This window comes from Hemibagrus wyckioides, linkage group LG02 (assembly GCF_019097595.1).
Source record: "Hemibagrus wyckioides isolate EC202008001 linkage group LG02, SWU_Hwy_1.0, whole genome shotgun sequence".
NCBI classification, from domain to species: Eukaryota; Metazoa; Chordata; class Actinopteri; order Siluriformes; family Bagridae; genus Hemibagrus; species Hemibagrus wyckioides.
In genome coordinates this window covers 513561-536060 of record NC_080711.1, presented here as the reverse complement: position 1 = coordinate 536060, position 22500 = coordinate 513561, and the positions used below count along the sequence as shown (strand labels likewise).

Here is a 22500-nt window from a genome sequence, read left to right as displayed (position 1 = left end):
GTCTCTCTTTCTCCCCATCTCTGTCTGTCTCTCTATGCCCCCCCTCTGCCTCTCTCTCTTTCTCCCCCTGCTCTTTCTCTGTCTGTCTCTCTCTCTCTGCCCCCCCTGTCTGTCTCTCTCTCTGTCCCCCCTGTCTCTCTCTGTCTCCCCCCATCTGTCTCTCTCTCTCTTTCTCTGTCTCTCATTAATTGCCCCATAGCAAAACCCAGTCACACCACTCTTCATCCTTTCATCCCTCCATCATCATCCCTCTGATTTCAGTGTCTGAGTGAAGTTGAAGGGTTGCTCAGGTCAGAAGATCAGGATGAAGATAAACTACTAAATGTTAAAATACTCAACTTTACAGCAGCTCTGCCACGTCACTCAGCCTTCTGATAAATATTAGTACTAGTATTGGTAATGTTATTAGTACTGGTAGTATTAGTGTTGGTTTTAATACTAGTAGTGTTAGTATTGGTATTAGTATTGGTTTTAGTGGTATAGTTATAGTTATTGATGTTTTCAGTGTGTGCTGCTGGACTGCTGAACCTTTAGAAACATTCTGGAGCTGTGATAGTTCCTCACATTGCTCCTCTCACACTGCACTCCAGGCTCTGGTGTTATCTCAGGTAGCTTCAGTCAGCTGCTGTGATGAAATGAAAATTTGCTGTTGTTTGTAAAAAAACTGTTGAGAAAAACCCAGTAATAATGATCCGAGTCACTGAGGTGTGTGTGTGCAGTAAATCCTGGGGTTATAATTACATCCAGACGATGGAGAGAGAGAAACCTGCTGGAATCTGGTAAAGGTGAGTTAAATGTTGTTTCAGCTGCAGATTTGTGATGAGACTCTGACTCACTGACGCTCATGCAAATGATCCATGCAAAGTCTAATCTCACCCAGTGTGTGTTATGGAGATGCAGAGGAGACAGGGTGGAGATTAGATTAGGAAAATGAGCAGCTAAATCCACCATGCTCAGATTACTGAACAGGACAGAGTAACACACACACACACACACACACATAGGTCCAGGTAAGGAGGTGCTGCAGGTAAGTTAAAGTTATTGGGTGTGTTGTTTTCATTCCTGAAGGTTGAAGGTGTGTGTGACGTGAAGTTGTTCTGCTGTAAGAGTTGCTCATGGCTGTGGACCTGGAGAAGATCATCTGCTGCATCACGCAGGGAGACCAGGACAGTGTCCTCACGCAGCTGGACGACTACAACACTGAGGCATGACCATCTTTACTACAGTAGCTCTAAAATAATAATAATAATAATAATAATAATAATAATAATAATAATAATAACCATCATCATCATCATCATCGTCATCATCATCATGCAAACCAGATGAATGGACAGCAGCAGGTTGATGATTAAACCTGTGTGATGGTCAGACCCTGGGCTGAATCAGAAGCTCTGGACATTTAAAACTACTACCTATTTAAAACAAGTCTGTTTCCATGGCAACAGCAGGGTGTGTGTGTGGGGGGGTGTATGTGTTTCTCTAAAGCTGAAACTTTGAATAATTCTGTATTTTCTTTTCTTTACAGTTTGCACACTGTTTCTTTTTTGATCTGGAGGAAAGAGAGAGGAGAAAGGTAGGAGTGTGTGTGTGTGTGTGTGTGTGTGTGTAATGTCCTCAATCTCAGCACACAGGATTAACACAGCTCTTTATGTTCCATCAGCTGCACTTATCTCCGTCTGTCTGTTTAATAACACACTGATCAGTGAGAGCTGGAGGTTCTGAGTGCTGAACTTTACATCAGAGAAACATCCAGAAAATCAATACAGGAGGAACGATCAGTGATCAGTACGATCAGTACGATCAATACGATTCATAATAAACACTGTTATAACTCTTTCTTATATTAAAACTCTTTAAACATGTAGAACCATGAAGGTTTCATCGGTTCTCTAAGTGAACCCTTTACTCCTCTTCTCTTCTCCTCTCCTCCTCTTCTTCTCTTCTCCTCTTCTTCTCCTTTTCTCCTCTTCTCCTTTTCTCCTATTCTTCTCCTCTTCTTCTCCTCTTCTCCTTTTCTCCTCTTGTTCTCTTCTCCTCTTCTTCTCTTCTCCTCTTCTTCTCTTCTTCTCCTCTTCTCCTTTTCTCCTCTTCTCCTTTTCTCCTATTCTTCTCCTCTTCTTCTCCTCTTCTCCTTTTCTCCTCTTGTTCTCTTCTCCTCTTCTTCTCTACTCCTCTTCTTCTCCTCTTCTCCTTTTCTCCTCTTGTTCTCTTCTCCTCTTCTTCTCTACTCCTCTTCTTCTCTACTCCTCTTCTTCTCCTCTTCTTCTTTTCTCCTCTTCTCTTCTCCTCCTCTTCTCTTCTCTTCTCTTCCAATCTTCATGTCCGTCAGAAACTCCTACACATGGAACCTTTTTTTAAAAGCATAGAGTCCTAAAACTTACCATGAACTGTTACAGTGCAGTTCACTCAGGAATAATGTTATTGATCACCCTCTCTCTCTCTCTCTCTCTCTCCCTCTCTCTCGCTCTCTCTCCCTCTCTCTCTCTCTCTCCCTCTCTCTCTCTTTCTGCTCACATGGACCCGAGAACAGCAACGAGAACTGGAGGAGGTACAACTACTGATATATATATATATATATATATATATATATATATATAGAGAGAGAGAGAGAGAGAGAGAGAGAGAGAGATGAGAGAGAGAGACAGAAAGTGTGTGTGTGTGTGTGTGTGTGTGAAACATGACAGAGAGACTATTTATTTTCTCCTCAGTTCCGCAGGAATAAAGTTAGAGACTATGTTCCAGACTCAGACTCAGACCTGGGGTCAGGAGATGAAGATGATGAGGATCCAGACCTTGTCCTGCGCAGGGTGTGTTATAAACTCCTCACACACACACACACACACACACACACAGTCTAGAGTAACAACTAAACCAGTACACAATTAAACTAGTATAACTAAATAACAAGAACACTATTTTGTTCCATGAAGGTGGGTTAATTAGTAAACTAAACTGACTAGCTACCTCTAACTGAAGCAGGAACTTCAGAGCAGAGCAGAGGGAGAGAGAGAGACAGCGAGAGAGAGAGAGAGACAGCGAGAGAGGGCGAGAGAGGGCGAGAGAGAGAGAGAGAGAGAGAGAGAGAGAGAGACAGAGAGAGAGAGACAGCGAGAAAGAGAGAGAGAAAGACAGAGAGCGAGAGAGAGAGACAGAGAGACTTTTTGACTTTTTACTCCACTTTATTTACACAAGTCACATATAAAAATCAGTGACTTAATAAATAAATGAATAAATATGTATTAAAATAATGTCAATAAATTAGATTAAACATAGTGATGATTAATTAAGTTCTGCTGCAAAGGTAAGTTTTTCATCCACAACAGAGCACAAAACACCCCAACACCACACACATCTAAACACATCCAACTCATTCATACTTTTATAAAAGTTAAAATTAATTGAAATTCTTGACTTTATCAGCCTTTTGATATACCTGAGCCTATTCCGGCTCAGGTATATCACCATTTTTGCCTGACCAAATATAAAATTAATCAGTTGGCACCTGAACCGGTGTTTCCTGACAAACTTAAAACCAGAAATAAAACACTGAAAAGTAAAAACAACATTAAAAGACCTTAAAATGCTCCGTAAAAACACAAACAGTGACTGTAACCTGGAGCAGTGAATAAAAGCATGAAAAACTGTTTCTCTCTGTGAACAAAAAGGACAATCATGTGCAACATCAGGGTTTAAAACAGAAATAAAAGAGTTCACAGAGATAATACAGTGTAAAATCCTCCACTGGAGGTCAGCAGATTTTTTAGTTAACGGTGGTTTATACAGTGCGTCCACTCCGGTTTAAAATCATCAGTAAAACCATGTACACTTCTCCATGGGGTGTCCACCCTCCCACTCAGCTTCTTCTTATTTAAAACCTTTACACACGCTCTGTAGAGCAGCTTCCCCGACACTGACCCAAAGTCCATCTCCCCTTCACCCCGGCACTCCAGGAGGGGGCCTGCACACCCGTCGAGGTCAGGAGCGATGTTCAGCTGGGGAAAGGGTTCGTCCTCTGCAGGACCAGTCTCTGTGTGTGAATAGTCCATCAGCTGAACACGCTCCTCTGATGTTAGTGCAGATCTCCAGCGGTGTAGGAGCTGATTGACAACACGCAGGGACCGCAGTCCCATACGCGCTGCCAGGTCCTCTGCCCTCGACAAGTCTGACCCCGCGATGTTCACCAGCTCCCGGAGCGTTATAATCCCTGAGGAGATGAGAGTTCTGGTCAGTACAGGGACGGTCACACTGGAGATGTCCAGTCGCCCACTGTACACCAGAGGTTCCTCCAGCAGCCAGTGTAGCGTTCTACAGCCCTTGTTCTGTTTCTTAAAAACGTTCCAGATTTTAAAAAGTCCACGATAAAAGTCTGGTAATCCTGAAATGTCCAGCATTTCTGTGTCCATTAAAAACAACGTTGTGTCCAGCCCCAGTCCTTGAACTGTGTGTAATAATCCACTGGCTGCTGCTCTCCATACTAAGTCTCTGGGTCCAGTGAGGAGCCTCTGGATGAACTGGAGGCGGAAGGCTGCGGCTCTGCTGGACAGCTGGACCAGCCCCTGTGCTCCTTCTTCTTTGGGCAGGTGGAGAACACTCTGTGGAATCCAATGTAGACCGTCCCAGAAGAAGTCCACCAGCAGGGCCTGGATGTTCGCTAGCAGGTTCGGCGGCGGATCCACGCATGCCAGCTTGTGCCAGAGGGACGACGCGGCGAGGTCGTTGATGACCAGCGTTGCCCCCTGTAGGACATCTTTGGGACCAGCCGCTTCCACCTGCTCAGTCTGCCCTTCACGTGCTCTACAGAGCCTTCCCAGTTTTTGTTTAAAAACTCATTGTTCCCCAGGTAGACACCCAAGTATTTAAAACCACCTCTTTTCCACGCTAAGCCTCCTGGTAGTGACGGTTGCCCACCTCCCCACCCCCCAACTAAAATGGCTTCACTTTTAGCCCAGTTAACCTTTACAGAGCATAAAATCTGAAAGTCCTTTAAAATGTCAGTTAAAACATTGACATCATTTTGTGTGTTTATCATCACTACCAGATCATCTGCATAAGCTGATAAACATATTGAGGCATTAGCATGTGGAATATTAAAACCAGAGAGATTACTTCTTAACTTATTTAAAAGAGGTTCAATAGCTAGAGAGTACAACATTCCAGAGAGGGAACAGCCCTGCCTGATCCCCCTGTACACTCTAAAAGGAGCACATAAACCACCGTTAACCTTCAGTACACTCTCAATGTCACTGTACAACACCCTGATCATGGCTATAAAACCTGGGTTGAACCTGAAGGCTTCCAGCACCTTCCACAAATATTCATGTTCAACCCGGTCAAAAGCCTTTTCCTGATCTAGAGAAATCAGACCAGTCTTTAAGCCCAATAGCCTAGAGACGTCCAAAATGTCTCAAATTAAATACACGTTATCGAATATGGACCTATCAGGCACACAGTACGTCTGGTCCTGGTGAATGAGCTGCTCCATTACCTTAGTCAGTCTCGAGGCTAATGCTTTTGAGAGCAGCTTGCAGTCAGTGCACAGTAGTGAGACCGGGCGCCAGTTTTTCAGGTGGGTCAGGTCTCCCTTCTTTGGTAGCAGGGTCAGGACGGCCCTCCTGCAGCTCAATGGGAGTTCACCTCTCCGTACGCTGTCCCGTAGGATGTCCAGCACGTCCTGCCCTATGACGGCCCAGAATGCCTTGTAGAACTCGACAGGGAGACCGTCTATACCTGACGCCCGTCCATTCTCCATCCCCTGGAGAGCCTCATGAACCTCCTCCAGCGTGAGCTTCCTGTCCAGCTCTCTGGCCGCTTGCTCAGAGAGCTTTGGCAGGTCCATGAGGAAGCTGTCCTCCACTACTTGTGCCCCTGACCACTCACTGCTGTACAGCTTCGAGTAGAAGCTTACTGTCTGCTGGTGAATTTCAGTGGGCTCAGATACGAGATCCTGATTCTGTTCACACAGCATGTATAAATCTTTTCTGTCCATTCTTCTGCTCTAAACTGAAAAAGAACTTTGAAGGAGCATCCATCTCAGCTGCGCTTTTAAAGCGTGAGTGGACCAGCGCCCCCTGTGCTATAATGTCTAACAGGTCGTTCATTTTGGATTTTTTACGTTTGAGGGCTTCAATATGCCCTTGATTTCCAGTGGCCTCCAAACGTTCCACTATTTCTATCTCCAGAGCTTTCAGAGATCTAACAATGTCTCTTGTGACATTGAGAGTGTACTGCTGACAAAATTCTTTGATTTGTGTTTTTGTCACATCCCACCACAGCTGAAGTGAACTAAAAGCTGCCTTCTCATGTTTAAAACAATTCCATAAATAAATAAAAGACTCTTCTCTTTAGTGATAGTACACTGGACCATACTGTGGTCAGAGATACCTACTGGAACAATAAAACACTTTGTAAAAAACGTCAGCTGATGCTTAAAACCATAAAATCGATCTAATCTCGCCAGGGAGAGTGTGTTGTCTATGGCATGGGCCCACGTGTACTGTCTCTTATGAAAAGTTCTCCATATGTCGCTCAACTCGTGGGCCTCCACCATCTCCCACAGACGCTTACGGGAAGCCATGTGAGGTTCTGTGTGGTTCTGATCTACATTATCTGTTGTACAATTAAAATCTCCAACCAGATTTAAAATCTCTGCAGTGTTGCAGTCAGCAATGACATTGTTCAGAGTATCTAAAAACATCATCCTCTCCACTGCACTGGTGGGAGTGTACGCACAAATAAAAACTAAAACCTCATTCTCATAAAAAGTTTTCACTTTTAAAAGCCTCCCATTTAAAAATTCTTCAACTGAATAAGAACAAGGAATAAAACTGTGAGTAAAGAGCAAGGCGACTCCACCACTGAGTGTTGTGTTATGACTTAAAACCACCAACCCATCCCACTCCTTCACCCAATCAGCAGCATTGCTGGTATCACTGTGGGTTTCCTGTAGCATGATAACGTCAATGTGCTTCTGCTTTAAAAGACCATACAGCTTAGCTCTTTTATTCTGCTCTCTTGCTCCATTAATATTTAAACTCGCAATATTAATACCCTTCATTAAAATAAATAAAATAAATAAAATTAAACAGAGGGTAAAAACCACTCTACCATAAAAAAAAAAACACCACATTAGTCAGAGTTTTCCTTATTCACTCTCATTATCAGTTTCTTCAGACGGAAAATTTCTACATCAATAAAAGCTCCTTCTCTTCTGTAGAACTTAACGTCGTGAATAAACTGCTTACGGTCTGGGAAAAACTCTTCTAATGCTACATTTTTCTGCCATTTGGTGTTCCTTAAAAACTCTTTATCATCAGCGCTGTACACAACATTAACCTGTTCCTCCTGAGAATCGAACATTAAAACTGAGTCTGACATGCAGTCGTCACTGTCCGATTCCCGTTCCTCCACCTGCTTTTTCCCTCGTCCCTTACCTTGCTTTTTCCTTTTGTTAGGAACTTTAAAAATCCACCATGTCCACGTCTCCCCCGTCCCCCTGCACTGGTGTAGTGTCCGGAGTTTCCGGGCGGTCGCTCTGCACCTCCGTGCCTGCCTCTGCCAGCGCAGGCAGCTCCAGCACTGCTCCAGAACCCACTGAGCTCTTCTCAGTGGAGCAGGCTGGGCTTGGGGCTCACTTTCTTTCAGGTCTGGTGCAGCAGCAGCTCCGGGGCCCTCAGCAGCCGGCCAAACTGTAGCCACAGGGGGAACAACCCCAGCCGTCTCAGCTGCGTCCTGCCCCGGTCGCTCAGAAACACCGGGGTCACTCTGACTCTCAGGGCAGGCCCGAACAAGATGACCAGTTTTACCACACTTAAAACACTTAATGTCATCATCAGAAGAGACGTTTTATATATATATATATATGCACGTTATATATCTGATTAGTTGGCAACATTATCTAACCTCAAACGCTGTAAGAATATTCATAAAACCAATCAAGAGGATGAAAAATGGTTTGATTTAGACTGGAAAAATATAAGATATCTATCAAATAAAAAACACAGAGAACCGAACAACACAGATCTACACCATTAATACTGTGAGGAACTTAAACAATACAAAATACACTCAGAAGGAAGAGAGAACAGAACGTCCAAAATCAGCTCCAAAGTACTGAAGAGTATCTAAACTCTAACAGTTTCTGGGACAAAAAAACAACACGAACAAGCAGCAATTCAGAATGGAGATATCTGGAAAAATCATTTCCAACAACTTTACAGCAAAATGCAAAGGAATCCAGAACAAACCCAAATCTATGAAAAAATTATCAATATGGAACCATCAGTAAACATCAAAACCCATTAGACTTCCCCATTACAGAAAAAGAACTGAGTGATAAAATCCAGGCCTTACAAAATAAAAAAGCAAGTGGACCAGATGGCATTCTGAATGAAATGCTCAAAAATACTGACCACAAATTAAAACTGGCCATACTAAAACTGTTCAACCCAGTTCTGAGTGTCGGTCATTTCCCTGACATCTGGAATAAAGGAGTCATAACACCCATCTTCAAGAGTGGAGACAAATTATACCCAAACACGTACAGAGGCATTTGTGTAAGCAGTAATCTGGGGAAGTTGTTCTGCAGCATCATCAATACGAGACTCATAGACTTCCTTACCGAGCGCCATGTCTTTAACACAAATCCGATTTACAGAACATCAGACCACATCTTTACACTGCACACTCTAACTGAAACACATCAACCTGAACAAAACCAGGATATTTGTTGCTTTGTAGATTTCCACAAAGCTTTCGATTCAGTCTGGTACCAAGGATTATTATATAAACTTATGGAAATTGGCATCAGGGGTAAAACATACAATATCATAAAAACAATGTACTGAAACAGTAAATGTGTAATTAAATAACTCAGTGACCACAGTCTGGCTATAGAGAGGGGCAGATACAGACTCAGTGACCACAGTCTGGCTATAGAGAGGGGCAGATACAGACTCAGTGACCACAGTCTGGCTATAGAGAGGGGCAGATACAGACTCAGTGACCACAGTCTGGCTATAGAGAGGGGCAGATACAGACTCAGTGACCACAGTCTGGCTATAGAGAGAGGCAGATACAGACTCAGTGACCACAGTCTGGCTATAGAGAGGGGCAGATACAGACTCAGTGACCACAGACTGGCTATAGAGAGGGGCAGATACAGACTCAGTGACCACAGTCTGGCTATAGAGAGGGGCAGATACAGACTCAGTGACCACAGTCTGGCTATAGAGAGGGGCAGATACAGACTCAGTGACCACAGTCTGGCTATAGAGGGGGGCAGATACAGACTCAGTGACCACAGTCTGGCTATAGAGAGGGGCAGATACAGACTCAGTGACCACAGTCTGGCTATAGAGAGGGGCAGATACAGACTCAGTGACCACAGTCTGGCTATAGAGAGGGGCAGATACAGACTCAGTGACCACAGTCTGGCTATAGAGAGGGGCAGATACAGACTCAGTGACCACAGTCTGGCTATAGAGAGGGGCAGATACAGACTCAGTGACCACAGTCTGGCTATAGAGAGGGGCAGATACAGACTCAGTGACCACAGTCTGGCTATAGAGGGGGGCAGATACAGACTCAGTGACCACAGTCTGGCTATAGAGAGGGGCAGATACAGACTCAGTGACCACAGTCTGGCTATAGAGAGGGGCAGATACAGACTCAGTGACCACAGTCTGGCTATAGAGAGGGGCAGATACAGACTCAGTGACCACAGTCTGGCTATAGAGAGGGGCAGATACAGACTCAGTGACCACAGTCTGGCTATAGAGAGGGGCAGATACAGACTCAGTGACCACAGTCTGGCTATAGAGAGGGGCAGATACAGACTCAGTGACCACAGTCTGGCTATAGAGAGGGGCAGATACAGACTCAGTGACCACAGTCTGGCTATAGAGGGGGGCAGATACAGACTCAGTGACCACAGTCTGGCTATAGAGAGGGGCAGATACAGACTCAGTGACCACAGTCTGGCTATAGAGAGGGGCAGATACAGACTCAGTGACCACAGTCTGGCTATAGAGAGGGGCAGATACAGACTCAGTGACCACAGTCTGGCTATAGAGAGGGGCAGATACAGACTCAGTGACCACAGTCTGGCTATAGAGAGGGGCAGATACAGACTCAGTGACCACAGTCTGGCTATAGAGAGGGGCAGATACAGACTCAGTGACCACAGTCTGGCTATAGAGGGGGGCAGATACAGACTCAGTGACCACAGTCTGGCTATAGAGAGGGGCAGATACAGACTCAGTGACCACAGTCTGGCTATAGAGAGGGGCAGATACAGACTCAGTGACCACAGTCTGGCTATAGAGAGGGGCAGATACAGACTCAGTGACCACAGTCTGGCTATAGAGAGGGGCAGATACAGACTCAGTGACCACAGTCTGGCTATAGAGAGGGGCAGATACAGACTCAGTGACCACAGTCTGGCTATAGAGGGGGGCAGATACAGACTCAGTGACCACAGTCTGGCTATAGAGAGGGGCAGATACAGACTCAGTGACCACAGTCTGGCTATAGAGAGGGGCAGATACAGACTCAGTGACCACAGTCTGGCTATAGAGAGGGGCAGATACAGACTCAGTGACCACAGTCTGGCTATAGAGAGGGGCAGATACAGACTCAGTGACCACAGTCTGGCTATAGAGAGGGGCAGATACAGACTCAGTGACCACAGTCTGGCTATAGAGAGGGGCAGATACAGACTCAGTGACCACAGTCTGGCTATAGAGAGGGGCAGATACAGACTCAGTGACCACAGTCTGGCTATAGAGAGGGGCAGATACAGACTCAGTGACCACAGTCTGGCTATAGAGAGGGGCAGATACAGACTCAGTGACCACAGTCTGGCTATAGAGAGGGGCAGATACAGACTCAGTGACCACAGCCTGGCTATAGAGAGGGGCAGATACAGACTCAGTGACCACAGCCTGGCTATAGAGAGGGGCAGATACAGACTCAGTGACCACAACCTGGCTATAGAGAGGGGCAGATACAGACTTAGTTTGTCTGTCTCTCTAACTCTCTGTCTATCTCTATGTCTGTCTGAGTCTTTGACTCTCTGTCTGCCTCTCTGACTCTCTGTATGATTCTCTGTCTGACTGACTCTCTTACTCTCTGTCTGACTCTCTGTCTTTCTGTCTTTCTGTCTGTCTGTCTGTCTGTCTTTCTGTCTGACTTTCTGTCTGACTCTCTGTCTGTCTGTCTCTCAGCGGTTGGCTGAAGCTCTGCTCCGGTTTGTCAGGACTCGTCTCCAGCCCGGTGTTCTCAGTGTGTGTTTGCGTACTCTGCGTATTCTCTCCCGTGACCGCCAGGCACTCGCACCCTTCATCACTGACACGGCCATCCTCACCCTCGCCTGCCTGGGTGGAATCAAAGCCCTGCCCCTTTGTCACCATGACGATGAGGAGGAGGATAAGGAGATGGCAGAAAAAAAGGTGGACAATGCCAACTCAAATCCTGGCAGCAGCATGGACTTCCATTACAGTGATGTGAACTCAGCAGCTCCTAATGTAAGCTCCGCCCCCTCACACACCCTACGCTGTGTGAGCGAGGACATCACGGAGATGGAGAGAAGCGATGGCATATGCAGAATGTTGACCAGAGGAAAGAGGGATGCCAGAGAGGAAGAGGAGGAGGAGGAGGAGGAGCAGAGGAGGGAGTGGTGTGATGATGGAGAGGTGTGGAGGAAAGAAGCCATGAAGACTCTCTGTAATGTCATTTACAACAGCCAGAGGGCACAAGAGAGGGCCAGTGTACTGAGGTGAGATACACACACACACACACACACACACACACACACACACATTACTGAGAAACTGTAATGAAGTGTAAATTCCTCTGTCCTGAAGATTTCTCTGACTGACACACAGTGCTGGCACTGGAGACTCCTTCTCCTGGAGTCTTTTCATTTATATCACACACACACACACACACACACACACACACACACACACACACACTAAACAGATCATTGATGATTTAGATGTTTTTCTGTTTTTTATTGAGTTTATTATCAGCAGAGTCTGTGTGTGTGTGTGATGTAAAAGAAAAGACTAAATAGATAATAAATGAAAATATTCTCTGCTCTTTTTTTTTCACTTTCCCTTCCAGACTCCTCCCAGGTCTTTCTGAAAAGCTGAAGAATGGAATTCGCTCAGTGTCGCCCCCCAGTGGTCAGTTTTATGAACTGCGGCTGCTGTTCCTGTTGACGGCTTTAAGGCCTGAACTCAGAAGTCAGCTGCAGCAGGTAAACACTTCGAGAGCACTGTGAGAAAGACACGTTATTTTTTTTCTCCTGCACCTCCTCTGTCACTTCCTGTGTGTGCTGCCCTCAGGAGCGCGGCGTGTCCATGCTGACGGCTGCTCTGGAGCAGTGTTTGGATGTTCAGTGGGCGGACGTCTACGAGGTGGTGGCCTGGGACATGGAGTGTCCTCCTGTCTGTAAGGAAGTGTCTCAGCGTGCCATCGAGATCCTGAAGGTCCTGTTTAACATCACATACAGCTCACACTCGCAGCAGCCTGATGAGGTGGAGCAGATCACTCACAGAATCCACACACTCGCTAAGTCCACTTTCCACTGCGGTCAGTAGGAAGCAGTTAATTACACACTAAGCCTCACACCTCCCGTTTCCTCCCTCAGGAGGATGCAGCTCTGTACCGCCGCCTAGCTGCTGTCCTGCGTCACTGCCTGCTGCTGACCTGCCAGGGGGAGGAACTGACCGAGGAACTGCAGCGGTGAGGAAACACACAGACACTACAGCTTACAGACTGGGAGCTCACTGAGGATCTGATGAAGATTCAAGAGAATGTTGCAGATCTTCTTCATCACTACACTACCTGCCTCATCACACTACCTGCCTCATCACACTACCTGCCTCATCACACTACCTGCCTCATCACACTACCTGCCTCTTCATCATCACACTACCTGCCTCATCACACTACCTGCCTCATCATCATCACACTACCTGCCTCATCACACTACCTGCCTCATCACACTACCTGCCTCATCACACTACCTGCCTCTTCATCATCACACTACCTGCCTCATCACACTACCTGCCTCATCACACTACCTGCCTCTTCATCATCACACTACCTGCCTCATCACACTACCTGCCTCATCACACTACCTGCCTCATCACACTACCTGCCTCTTCATCATCACACTACCTGCCTCATCACACTACCTGCCTCATCACACTACCTGCCTCATCACACTACCTGCCTCTTCATCATCACACTACCTGCCTCATCACACTACCTGCCTCATCACACTACCTGCCTCTTCATCATCACACTACCTGCCTCATCACACTACCTGCCTCTTCATCATCACACTACCTGCCTCTTCATCATCACACTACCTGCCTCATCACACTACCTGCCTCTTCATCATCACACTACCTGCCTCTTCATCATCACACTACCTGCCTCTTCATCATCACACTACCTGCCTCTTCATCATCACACTACCTGCCTCTTCATCATCACACTACCTGCCTCATCACACTACCTGCCTCTTCATCATCACACTACCTGCCTCATCACACTACCTGCCTCTTCATCATCACACTACCTGCCTCATCACACTACCTGCCTCTTCATCATCACCTGTATAGTCTCATGACAGATCATGGGGATTAACGTTAGACTCAGTTCATTAAACTGGATAGAACAATACTATCACTAGATTGTTGGTTGACCTTTGACCACTGTCCCTGAACTCTGACCCCCACAGACAGACGGTGAATGTGTTGTCAGCACTTCCTCTGCAGTGTCTGGACGTCCTGCTCTCGGCTCGTCTCTCTGAGGGGTCGAGGGAATCGGGCGGAGTCAACATGGACTGTGTCCACTCACTGCTGCTGTTCATGGAGAGGAGACTGAACAGGGTGAGTGTGTGTTTGTGTTTGTTCATGTGTGTGTGTGTGTGTGTGTGTGTGTCTGTGTGTGTGTGTGTGTGTGTGTCTGTGTGTGTGTGTGTGTGTCTGTGTGTGTGTGTCTGTGTGTGTGTGTCTGTGTGTGTGTGTGTGTGTCTGTGTGTGTGTCTGTGTGTGTGTCTGTGTGTGTGTCTGTGTGTGTGTGTCTGTGTGTGTGTGTGTGTGTTTGTTCTCATTTGTTAAAGAACAACCCATCAGTCTTTTTTATCCATTTAAAGCTACATTTAATGTGGAAACCAGTCAGTTCCTGTTACTGTCTCTCTTTATTCTCTCTCTCCAAGATAAAAAGACAAAAAAATCACAACTTGTCATGTTAGAAACAGCAAAGAAGTATAAACTCCTGTAAAGTGTGTGTGTGTGTCTTATATATTTTCATCTCTGTCCATAATAAAACTCATGTCTATAGTTTAGCAAGTGTAACAACCTGACGTGTGTGTGTGTGTGTGTGTGTGTGTGTGTGTGTGTGTATTAAAGAGTCATAAGCTGAAGGAGAGACTGACCCCGGTGCTGAACCTCCTGACTGAGAGCTGCAGGGCTCACAGAGAAACACGGCACTATCTCAGACAGCAGGTGCCAAAACTTTAGACATCCTGAGCTCTGTACCTGCCTGTGTGTATCTCCTCTACAGCTCTATATTAATATCTATAGTGTCTATATCGAGTATTCACTTCCTAGTGTGTGTTTCATAAAGACTAATCTCATTAAAAATATGAAAGAAATAAATCTACACTTTGATTCCCATAAAATAAAAGTCCAAATTTTAAGATATGTATGGAAACTGGAAAATCTCTCCCAAGCCCCGCCCCCTGTTCCCATGGAAACAGGTTCCTTTAGACTGCACTGAGATCTGATTGGTTAGTAAATTTTATGAAGATATTTTCTAATGTTTTGATCAATAAGTTAATTTGCATCCATTCCACACTGTGAATAAAGTAGTCTCCAAAAAGAAATAAATAAAGAGAGCAGACCTGCAGACTGAAAGAATTTGCCCTGAACTGGTTTCATCATAAAACACCTTCTGACATGCATTGAGGTTTGAGTCATCTGACCTCTCTGTGTTGTGATTGGTCAGATTCTGCCTCCTCTGAGGGATGTGGCGCTGAGGCCCGAGCAAGGAGACACCATCCGTAACAAGCTGGTCAGGCTGATGACGCATGTGGACACGGAGCTGAAGCACTGCGCTGCCGAGCTGCTCTTTGTGCTCTGCAAAGAAAACGGTACAGAAACTCAGACATGGACATCAGACACCGGGTCACTCGGTCATTCAGCTCGAACGTTCAGAACCCCAGTCCTGCAGTCACAATCACTCATATTTATACAGCACCATCTATCACATCTCTCAACGTCTCACATCTGTGTGTGTGTGTGTGTGTCAGTGGGACGGTTCGTGAAGTACACCGGTTATGGAAATGCAGCAGGTCTGTTAGCAGCTCGAGGTCTCCTGAGCGGTCACAGCTCTGCGCCTCAGTGTCAGTACTCCAGCGACTCGGACTCGGACACGGAGGAGTACAGACAGGCCAGAGACCGGATCAACCTGGTGACCGGACGAGTGGAGGAGCCGCAGCCGGACCCCATGGAGGGGATGAGTGAGGAGGAGAAGGAGGCAGAGGCTGTGCGTCTCGTCGCCATGTTCAACAGACTCTCCAGGTGTGTGTGTGTGTGTGTGTGTGTCCATAGTATATGGATATTTTTTTGGAAATGTAATATAAATCCTCTAGACTATAAACAATGTAATAATCAGTTCATCAAGACACTTCTACTCACCTGTCAATCATGTGGTCAGTAAAACAGCACATAACCTTCCTCTACACTTTCACCTGAGTTTACTGAGTGATGAGACCATTATCATGCCAGATGTTCCACAGATAATTGGAACTGACCACACCTTTAACTCTGGCTGTGTCTGATTCCACCTCCTTCACCTCCAACACTCCTCTTCTTTCTCTGCGGGTTTCTCAGGGACAGGATCATTCAGCCCATGTCGGTGATGCTGGACGGTCAGCTGGCGCCTCTCTGTGACCATATGAGAAACAGCACCCTGGAGGAGGAAGAGGAAGAGGAAGCAGACTTTGAAGCAGAAGTGGATTAGGACATGATCCTGAACCCTGAAGTGCTAGAAATCTGTTCCAGATGTAATGTAGTGGACGGACATTCTGTAGGGACGTAGAGCCACAGGTAAAGGGCTGGTGATCACGGGCATAGACGGAGAGCAAGATGAAAGGATCAGGAAAGAATAGAGGGAAAAAAGAGAAAGAGAAAAGGGGTAGTCTAGGACACAAAGAGATGAGGAATGATAGACAGCATGTACATTAAAACACAGACCCTGGTACTTCTACAGACAGGAAAGTGTGTGTGTGTGTGTGTGTGTGTGTTATGCATCTGTGGAGTCCTATGATTTAGTAGCCTCCCTGCAGGAAAATCTGTAATAATTTTTAAAGAGAGTGAGCGTTACAGAGAGAGAGAGAGAGAGAGAGAGAGAGACAAACAAAGAAAGACAGCCATCATCACAGACAGAAAAATGCTAGCAAGGTTGCCATGACTGCGTTGCCATGGTAACTGCAGGAATATGTAGTTCTCCAGATTTGAGAGATTTCTCTCTTTTCTCTCTCTCTCTCTCTCTCTCTCTCTCTCTTCTCCCCCCTCTTTATCTTCTCTCTCTTTCCCATGAGTGGAGTGTTTACCTCGGATGAGAACTGCTGAGGTTCAAGTCTAATGCCGTGTGAGCTGTAATGAAAGAATATTAGCAGCTAAATAAAAAAACATTTCATTTCCTGTTCTCTCAGAGAGGCGTTTTCATTTGCAGCACGATCCCCCCCCCCATCACCACACACACACACACTTTTATTCAGAAAGCCATGTGATGGTGGAATTACAGCATGCAGAGGGACCATTAACCACATCAGCACACTTTAATGTCTGGCTTTCAATCCTCTCTGTCTCACTCGCTGCTGCTCTGCTTTTTCTTTCCCAAACCTGAAAAGATGAGCAGTGAGGAAGAGGAAGAGGAGGATGTCGGGACACGATGGGACACAGCTCACCGGTCAGCCCCCACAAGACAAAAGGCTTGTGATTATATGTGATTAAGATATTGTAAAAATGAAAGCGATAATCTCACAAAGAATCAACTGACATTACAACATCATGCATTTTAAAGCTCGGGGAAACTCGGAGAGGAACATGAACACTCTGATCTGTTTAAACTCACTCCAGGGCAATTAAAGCTGCAGTCAGTGATTTCACTGGTACAGTTTCCTCCAAAGCCACACCCCCAAATCCCAACACTATGGTCACTAACACAGTGGTCTGTTAAGTCCAATCAGAGAGAAATTCATTAATTTGGCTTTTGCTATTTGGTTTTGTTTCATATTTTAAAAGGAATATTATCTGAGGTTGGTGTAGGGCTGAAAACAAACAGCTCTGAGAGGCCAGTGTGGTCAGTGAATAAATGATTAGATAATTATTTAAATATCTCCTTTAAAGTGTTTTGTGTTTCTATCACCAGCTGATCCAAATCTCCAGAACTCAGTTTACCAGCTCACATCTACAGAAAAAACTTCGGCCCCAAGCACACAGCGTGTCCGATTCACTTCCTGCAGGGAGTCGATTCAGAGTCGTTCATTCAGAGGAGTCTCTGAGCCGGGCCTCAGACCCGAGTGGGTTCTGACCTGCATACAGAACCACAGTGAGGAGGAGAACACACCGGGGTTCCGTTCAAACTCACTAAACACTGTGCATGAGAAAGTGTCTTAAACACTTGCACGCTGGTGCGAAAGGCGGAGCTTTCTGAATCAACATGCAGCATGATTGACAGGGGAGTAGCTCCGCCTCCTTGCCTTGATGTTGGAGTGCATGTGTTATTTGATATCTCCTGTGAAAAACCCTGACCACACCTTTAATCAGTGTTTCTTATAAAATTCTTGAATTTTCCTCAAAAACAGACTAAAGCCGTTACTGAAGAGTGAAAGAGCTGGACCTCGTCCCTGTGTGAGATACACAGAGAGAGAGAGAGAGAGAGAGAGAGAGAGAGAGAGAGAGAGAGATTTAAAGAGATTATAAATGAAAAAGATCAGACGTTCTCAGTAAACGGTCTCTTCTGAATCTCTCAGCAGTTTCATCGCTCAAACTTTTTTTCTGATTTTATTTGCGGTCATCAAATACAGGAGCGCTGGTCATCATGAAGCGGCTGTACAATATTTACAGAGAAATCAAAGGAAAAATGTCCAAAATAATAAGAATAATCATCATAGCAAACGACCAACAGATAAAAAAAAACACAGACATTTTCACATTTCGGACTGTTCCATCCCTCCGCACCATCACGCTTTCTCTGAGAAAACCAACAGATACGCTCTTTATCCCTTTTTTTCTTTTGAAGAACAAACAGAAAGAAACACGTTTTTTAATTTAAATACATTTTTGCCTTTGTTCTTTTTTTTCTGAGAAAAAAGATGACATCACACACAGCTTTAGACCTCCCCTTTAAGTTCAACACCCTCTTCTTTTTTTCTTTTTTTTCTTTTTTACTTCAGTCCTTTCTTTCAGAGGTGGGGAAAGTCATCTCATGTACATCCGAATAAAACATGAACATTATTCTTCAAAATAATGACAGCAAACGGCCCCAGCTCTAAGCTCTGTAAGGGGTGCACTTGTTACAAATGTCCTTGTATAAATAATACAAACCATATATGTCAATAATAATAATAATAATAATAATAATAATAATAATAATAATAATAATACATATCTATATATTTGAGAAGAGTGTGCATGGAACGTAGCGTTGGAGGCTCTGACCCTGGTCCCCTGGGTGCCGTGACTCCACCCTTCTTCACATCTTCACAAATTCTCTCTTTTCTTCCTGCCTCCTGTTTTCCACACAATACCAGAAACCAAAAGTCTCACAAAATAAAAAACATTTTCAAGTGACGATGCAGCAGCCCAGAACTCGGCTCGGTCCTTCAACACCACTGTGTCAGGAACCCGGTACATTCAGTCGTCCTGCTGCTCGGAGGTCTGTAACGGTTCGCTCTCCTCTCCTCCTTTTTTCTTTTGCCCTGTCCTCCTGTCCTCTCTGGCTATGAGCCTGCTATGACCTTTGACCTTTACAGCTTGTTGCTAAGGGTCAGCAGTTCAATGAAGGAATTGAAGAGGGTCTCCAGCCAGCTCTGGTTAGCCATACACTGCTGAACGACCTCCTCCTGCCCGGGGTCATCCGCCGCCTGCTCGATGCTGTCCGTCTGAAACAAACGGATCAGAATTCAGATCAATTTCTCTCTCTCTCTCTCTCTCTCTCTCTCTCTCTCTCAAACATGCTGTTAACAACAGAGCAGCTCCAAATGATAAAATTATCCCTAGTGAGAGTCAGAGGTGATGATGGTGAGGAAAACCTCCTGAGACAAAATGAGGAAGAAACCTACAGAGGAACCAGACTGAAACCTCATCCACATATGAGTGATGCAAGAGAGTGGGATTATAAATCATTATAAACACTGAGAGTGGGATTATAAATCATTATAAACACTGAGAGTGGGATTATAAATCATTATAAACACTGAGAGTGGGATTATAAATCATTATAAACACTGAGAGTGGGATTATAAATCATTATAAACACCGAGAGTGGGATTATAAATCATTATAAACACAGAGTGGGATTATAAATCATTATAAACACTGAGAGTGGGATTATAAATCATTATAAACACTGAGAGTGGGATTATAAATCATTACACAGCAGAACATCAGTTTCCACAGCAGCATCTGAATAAAACGCTCTGAGTAACTGAACATCAGCCCAAAATCATCACCATCACTCAGAAGGGATAAAAATAAATGTCTACAGAAAACTCAACAAACTTTATTCCATAAATTTTATACAGAAATGTCCTCCATTAGACCGAGGCTCGAGGTTAAACCAGCCCGAGGTTTACATTTCAGTCATTTAAAGAACCCAGAGGTAGTGATGAGTGATGGGAAATCCCAGCTCTTTTAAATGAATCAGAGCAAAGAATTGACTCTTTTGACTCCCAAATGACTCCTTGACATTTTTTTTACCTCTATATCACTTAAACTGTTAAAACTCTATATAAGCTTAATGATGAAGAATAACATAATACTATGCATTATCTATCCTTTATAACACACACACACACACACACTCGACTGACTGAATTTAGCTTTCATGTAGGGATTTTATTTACAGAGTGTTTAAAATGCTCTACTAATTATTATTATATTAAATTATAGAATTATAGAAAACACTCTTCACTCTAGAACCCTCCTCTCTCTCCCTCTCTCTCTCTTTTCCTCTCCCTCTCTCTCTTTCTCTCTCTCTTTCTCTCTCTCTCCATTTCTTTCTCTCTCTCTCTCTCTCTCTCTCTCCCTGACTGTGTTTGGATGATTGGTCAGTTCATAAAGATGGTGGACTTTGCCTGATTTCTGAGTTTTCAGAAGCACTCATTGTTTTATTTCTGCATCATGTCCACTCCTAAACCAAACCTCACCAGACACACGGTCAGCTCCAAACACACAAAAACACACCGCATCTCATCCTCATGTTCCCCCATTTTCACTCATTTATTCGGGGCTATTCCACACATTGAATCTTTGTGATCTGTTGTTTTGATTTATTAGTAGATGGACATTTCTGTTCCACGTTCTCTCAGTCCAGGCTGAGGTTGAGGAGTCACTTGTGCTTCCTCTGACACGTGAAGCCTGACCCCGCCGGACCCGGTCTGTACGCATGAGCTTACAGACGACCCGATTAGCTCCTGTGTCTCTGACTGATGAGAGGACAGGAAAAGCTGTCACTCACACACTCTGAGAGAGCAGGACACACACACTCTCAGGTCTTAATAACAATAAACGCCACACTCCTGAGCTCCAGACCACAAGGCGGAGTCTCTGAAATACACCGAATCCCTGCAGAGGACAACCTCGTCCCACATCAACTAACTAACTTTAACTTCAAATATAATCATTAAACTACTCCAGAACCCGGATTATATTTTATATTCAACACATCCATCAGACAGACATTCTCATGTCCAGGAGAAAGACGAGTCAAGAGTCTTAGAGGGTCGAGGCACACTCATGTGAAAAGGAAAAAAATTCATTATTTTTATAAACTCTAAACCGAGATCAAGACCATATGAAAGGAGACTAATACCCAGGTCAGAGACAAATCCCAGTACAATACAGAAAATGACAGTCTTTAAAGGATTTAGTTCCACAATCATTTCTGTATCTCTGACTTCCTGTGATTCTGAAGATCATGACAGGAAGAAAAGGAAGGTCTCTCTTTCATTTTTATTTACTTTCTTCATAAACTTGTTGTGACACTGAGATGTTGCTGTGTAAAGTCTGTATTGCTCAGTGAATGGCGTGCGAATCACTGATGAGTCATTTGAAAATGATTCAACTCTTTGAGTCAGCTCTTTTAGGTAAACGTTCAGAATGAACTCAGATACACGAGCCTTTTCCCTCAGATGCACATAAACGTGTAAATTAAAACCCTTCACTGGAAACATCTGAGCAGCTCACCTGAGTCAATGGTGAGTCATGTGAACGAATCAACGTGACCTGATGATCTGATTCAGTGAGAAGAGGTGGAATTTCCTTCATAGTCTGAATCAAACCACAGTGCATTGTGGGTATTCCACGTCTGTTAGGGTGCATTGTGTGTACACTGCACATCGCATTGCATTATGGGACCTGAAGAGTCCACAGTGTGTCCAGACACCATTATAACACAGACACAGCGCTGGACACAACAGAATTATGCTTCTCCACAGCACACGTGAATAAAGACGAGGTTTCCTGTACCTCCTTCTTGCAGTGCAGAAAGGTGTGATATTTATAGTGATGGAGCGAGTGGTAGAGGCTGTAGATCCGACACATCTCTGTGGACAGCTTCAGATCCTGCAGGACAGAAAGAGGAATAAAATGAAGAGCGGTCAGTGTTAGTTCAGCTCAGGGATTGTTCTCCTGTGTGTTTATCAGCTCCTACACTCTCCTCTGAACTCACACTCCTCACATGAATGTTGTTCCCTTCCTGTACGGATGTTCTGATAGAACTCACTTCTTTTCTGTAGAGCAACATCTGCTTCCACACGGCTGTAGCTTAGCAATGGGAAAAGAGATCTATTATCTTATCTAGACTACACCACCAGCACTTTTATAAATATCCATCAGGTGCTAATGAGTCCAGGAGAAAGATTAGATTATTTTACTTCAGTTTAATAAATGACTTTAAAGTTAAATTAGAGAAGATCTTTTGAGTCCTGTAAGTTGGACATGTTCCAGAACATTCCACAGAAGCTGGATCAGATTAGGATCTGGGAAAGTTCATCATTTTTTCGAACCATTCTTAAACCATGTGGGCAGTGTGGCAGCGTCCAGATCATCATACTGCCTTCCCTGGTTTTCTGCTCTCACAGAGTCCATCCTGGTGCCATCTCTTCCTCAGTGTGTGGAAAGGCACACACACACACACACACACACACACACACACACAGCCTCCACATGATGTAAAAGAAAGCGTGAT

General features: G+C 44.8%; 2 protein-coding genes across 5 annotated transcripts in view; one reads left to right on the top strand and one right to left on the bottom strand.

Moving 5' to 3' along the window:
• Positions 1 to 960: 960 nt before the first annotated feature.
• Positions 961 to 16697, top strand: si:ch211-195b15.7 (synembryn-A). 2 transcript variants are annotated; one of them, XM_058409001.1, is made up of 14 exons: positions 961 to 1027; positions 1108 to 1205; positions 1529 to 1576; positions 2534 to 2551; positions 2712 to 2810; positions 11226 to 11776; positions 12127 to 12262; positions 12351 to 12542; positions 12656 to 12750; positions 13757 to 13907; positions 14430 to 14525; positions 15028 to 15172; positions 15332 to 15602; positions 15915 to 16697. In XM_058409001.1, the coding sequence occupies exons 2-14, from the start codon at positions 1116 to 1118 to the stop codon at positions 16042 to 16044; spliced, it is 2022 nt and encodes a 673-aa protein (XP_058264984.1). In that variant the 5' UTR covers positions 961 to 1027; positions 1108 to 1115; the 3' UTR covers positions 16045 to 16697. The 2 variants fall into 2 exon arrangements, with proteins under 2 accessions (XP_058264984.1, XP_058264985.1); XM_058409002.1 differs by lacking the exons at positions 961 to 1027; positions 14430 to 14525 and having other exon boundaries at positions 1034 to 1205.
• A 1340-nt stretch (positions 16698 to 18037) lies between these two features.
• The window catches only part of prr12b (proline rich 12b), a 29277-nt gene continuing 24814 nt past the window's right edge, over positions 18038 to 22500 (bottom strand). For 2 of the 3 annotated variants that reach the window (XM_058408988.1, XM_058408996.1), the window contains 2 exons: positions 21780 to 21875; positions 18038 to 19192 (listed from right to left, as the gene is read on the bottom strand). In XM_058408988.1, coding sequence (XP_058264971.1) covers positions 19058 to 19192; positions 21780 to 21875 — 231 coding nt within the window. In that variant the 3' untranslated portion in view covers positions 18038 to 19057. The remainder of the gene's footprint in view (positions 19193 to 21779; positions 21876 to 22500) is intronic. The other variant, XM_058408997.1, reaches the window with a different exon arrangement.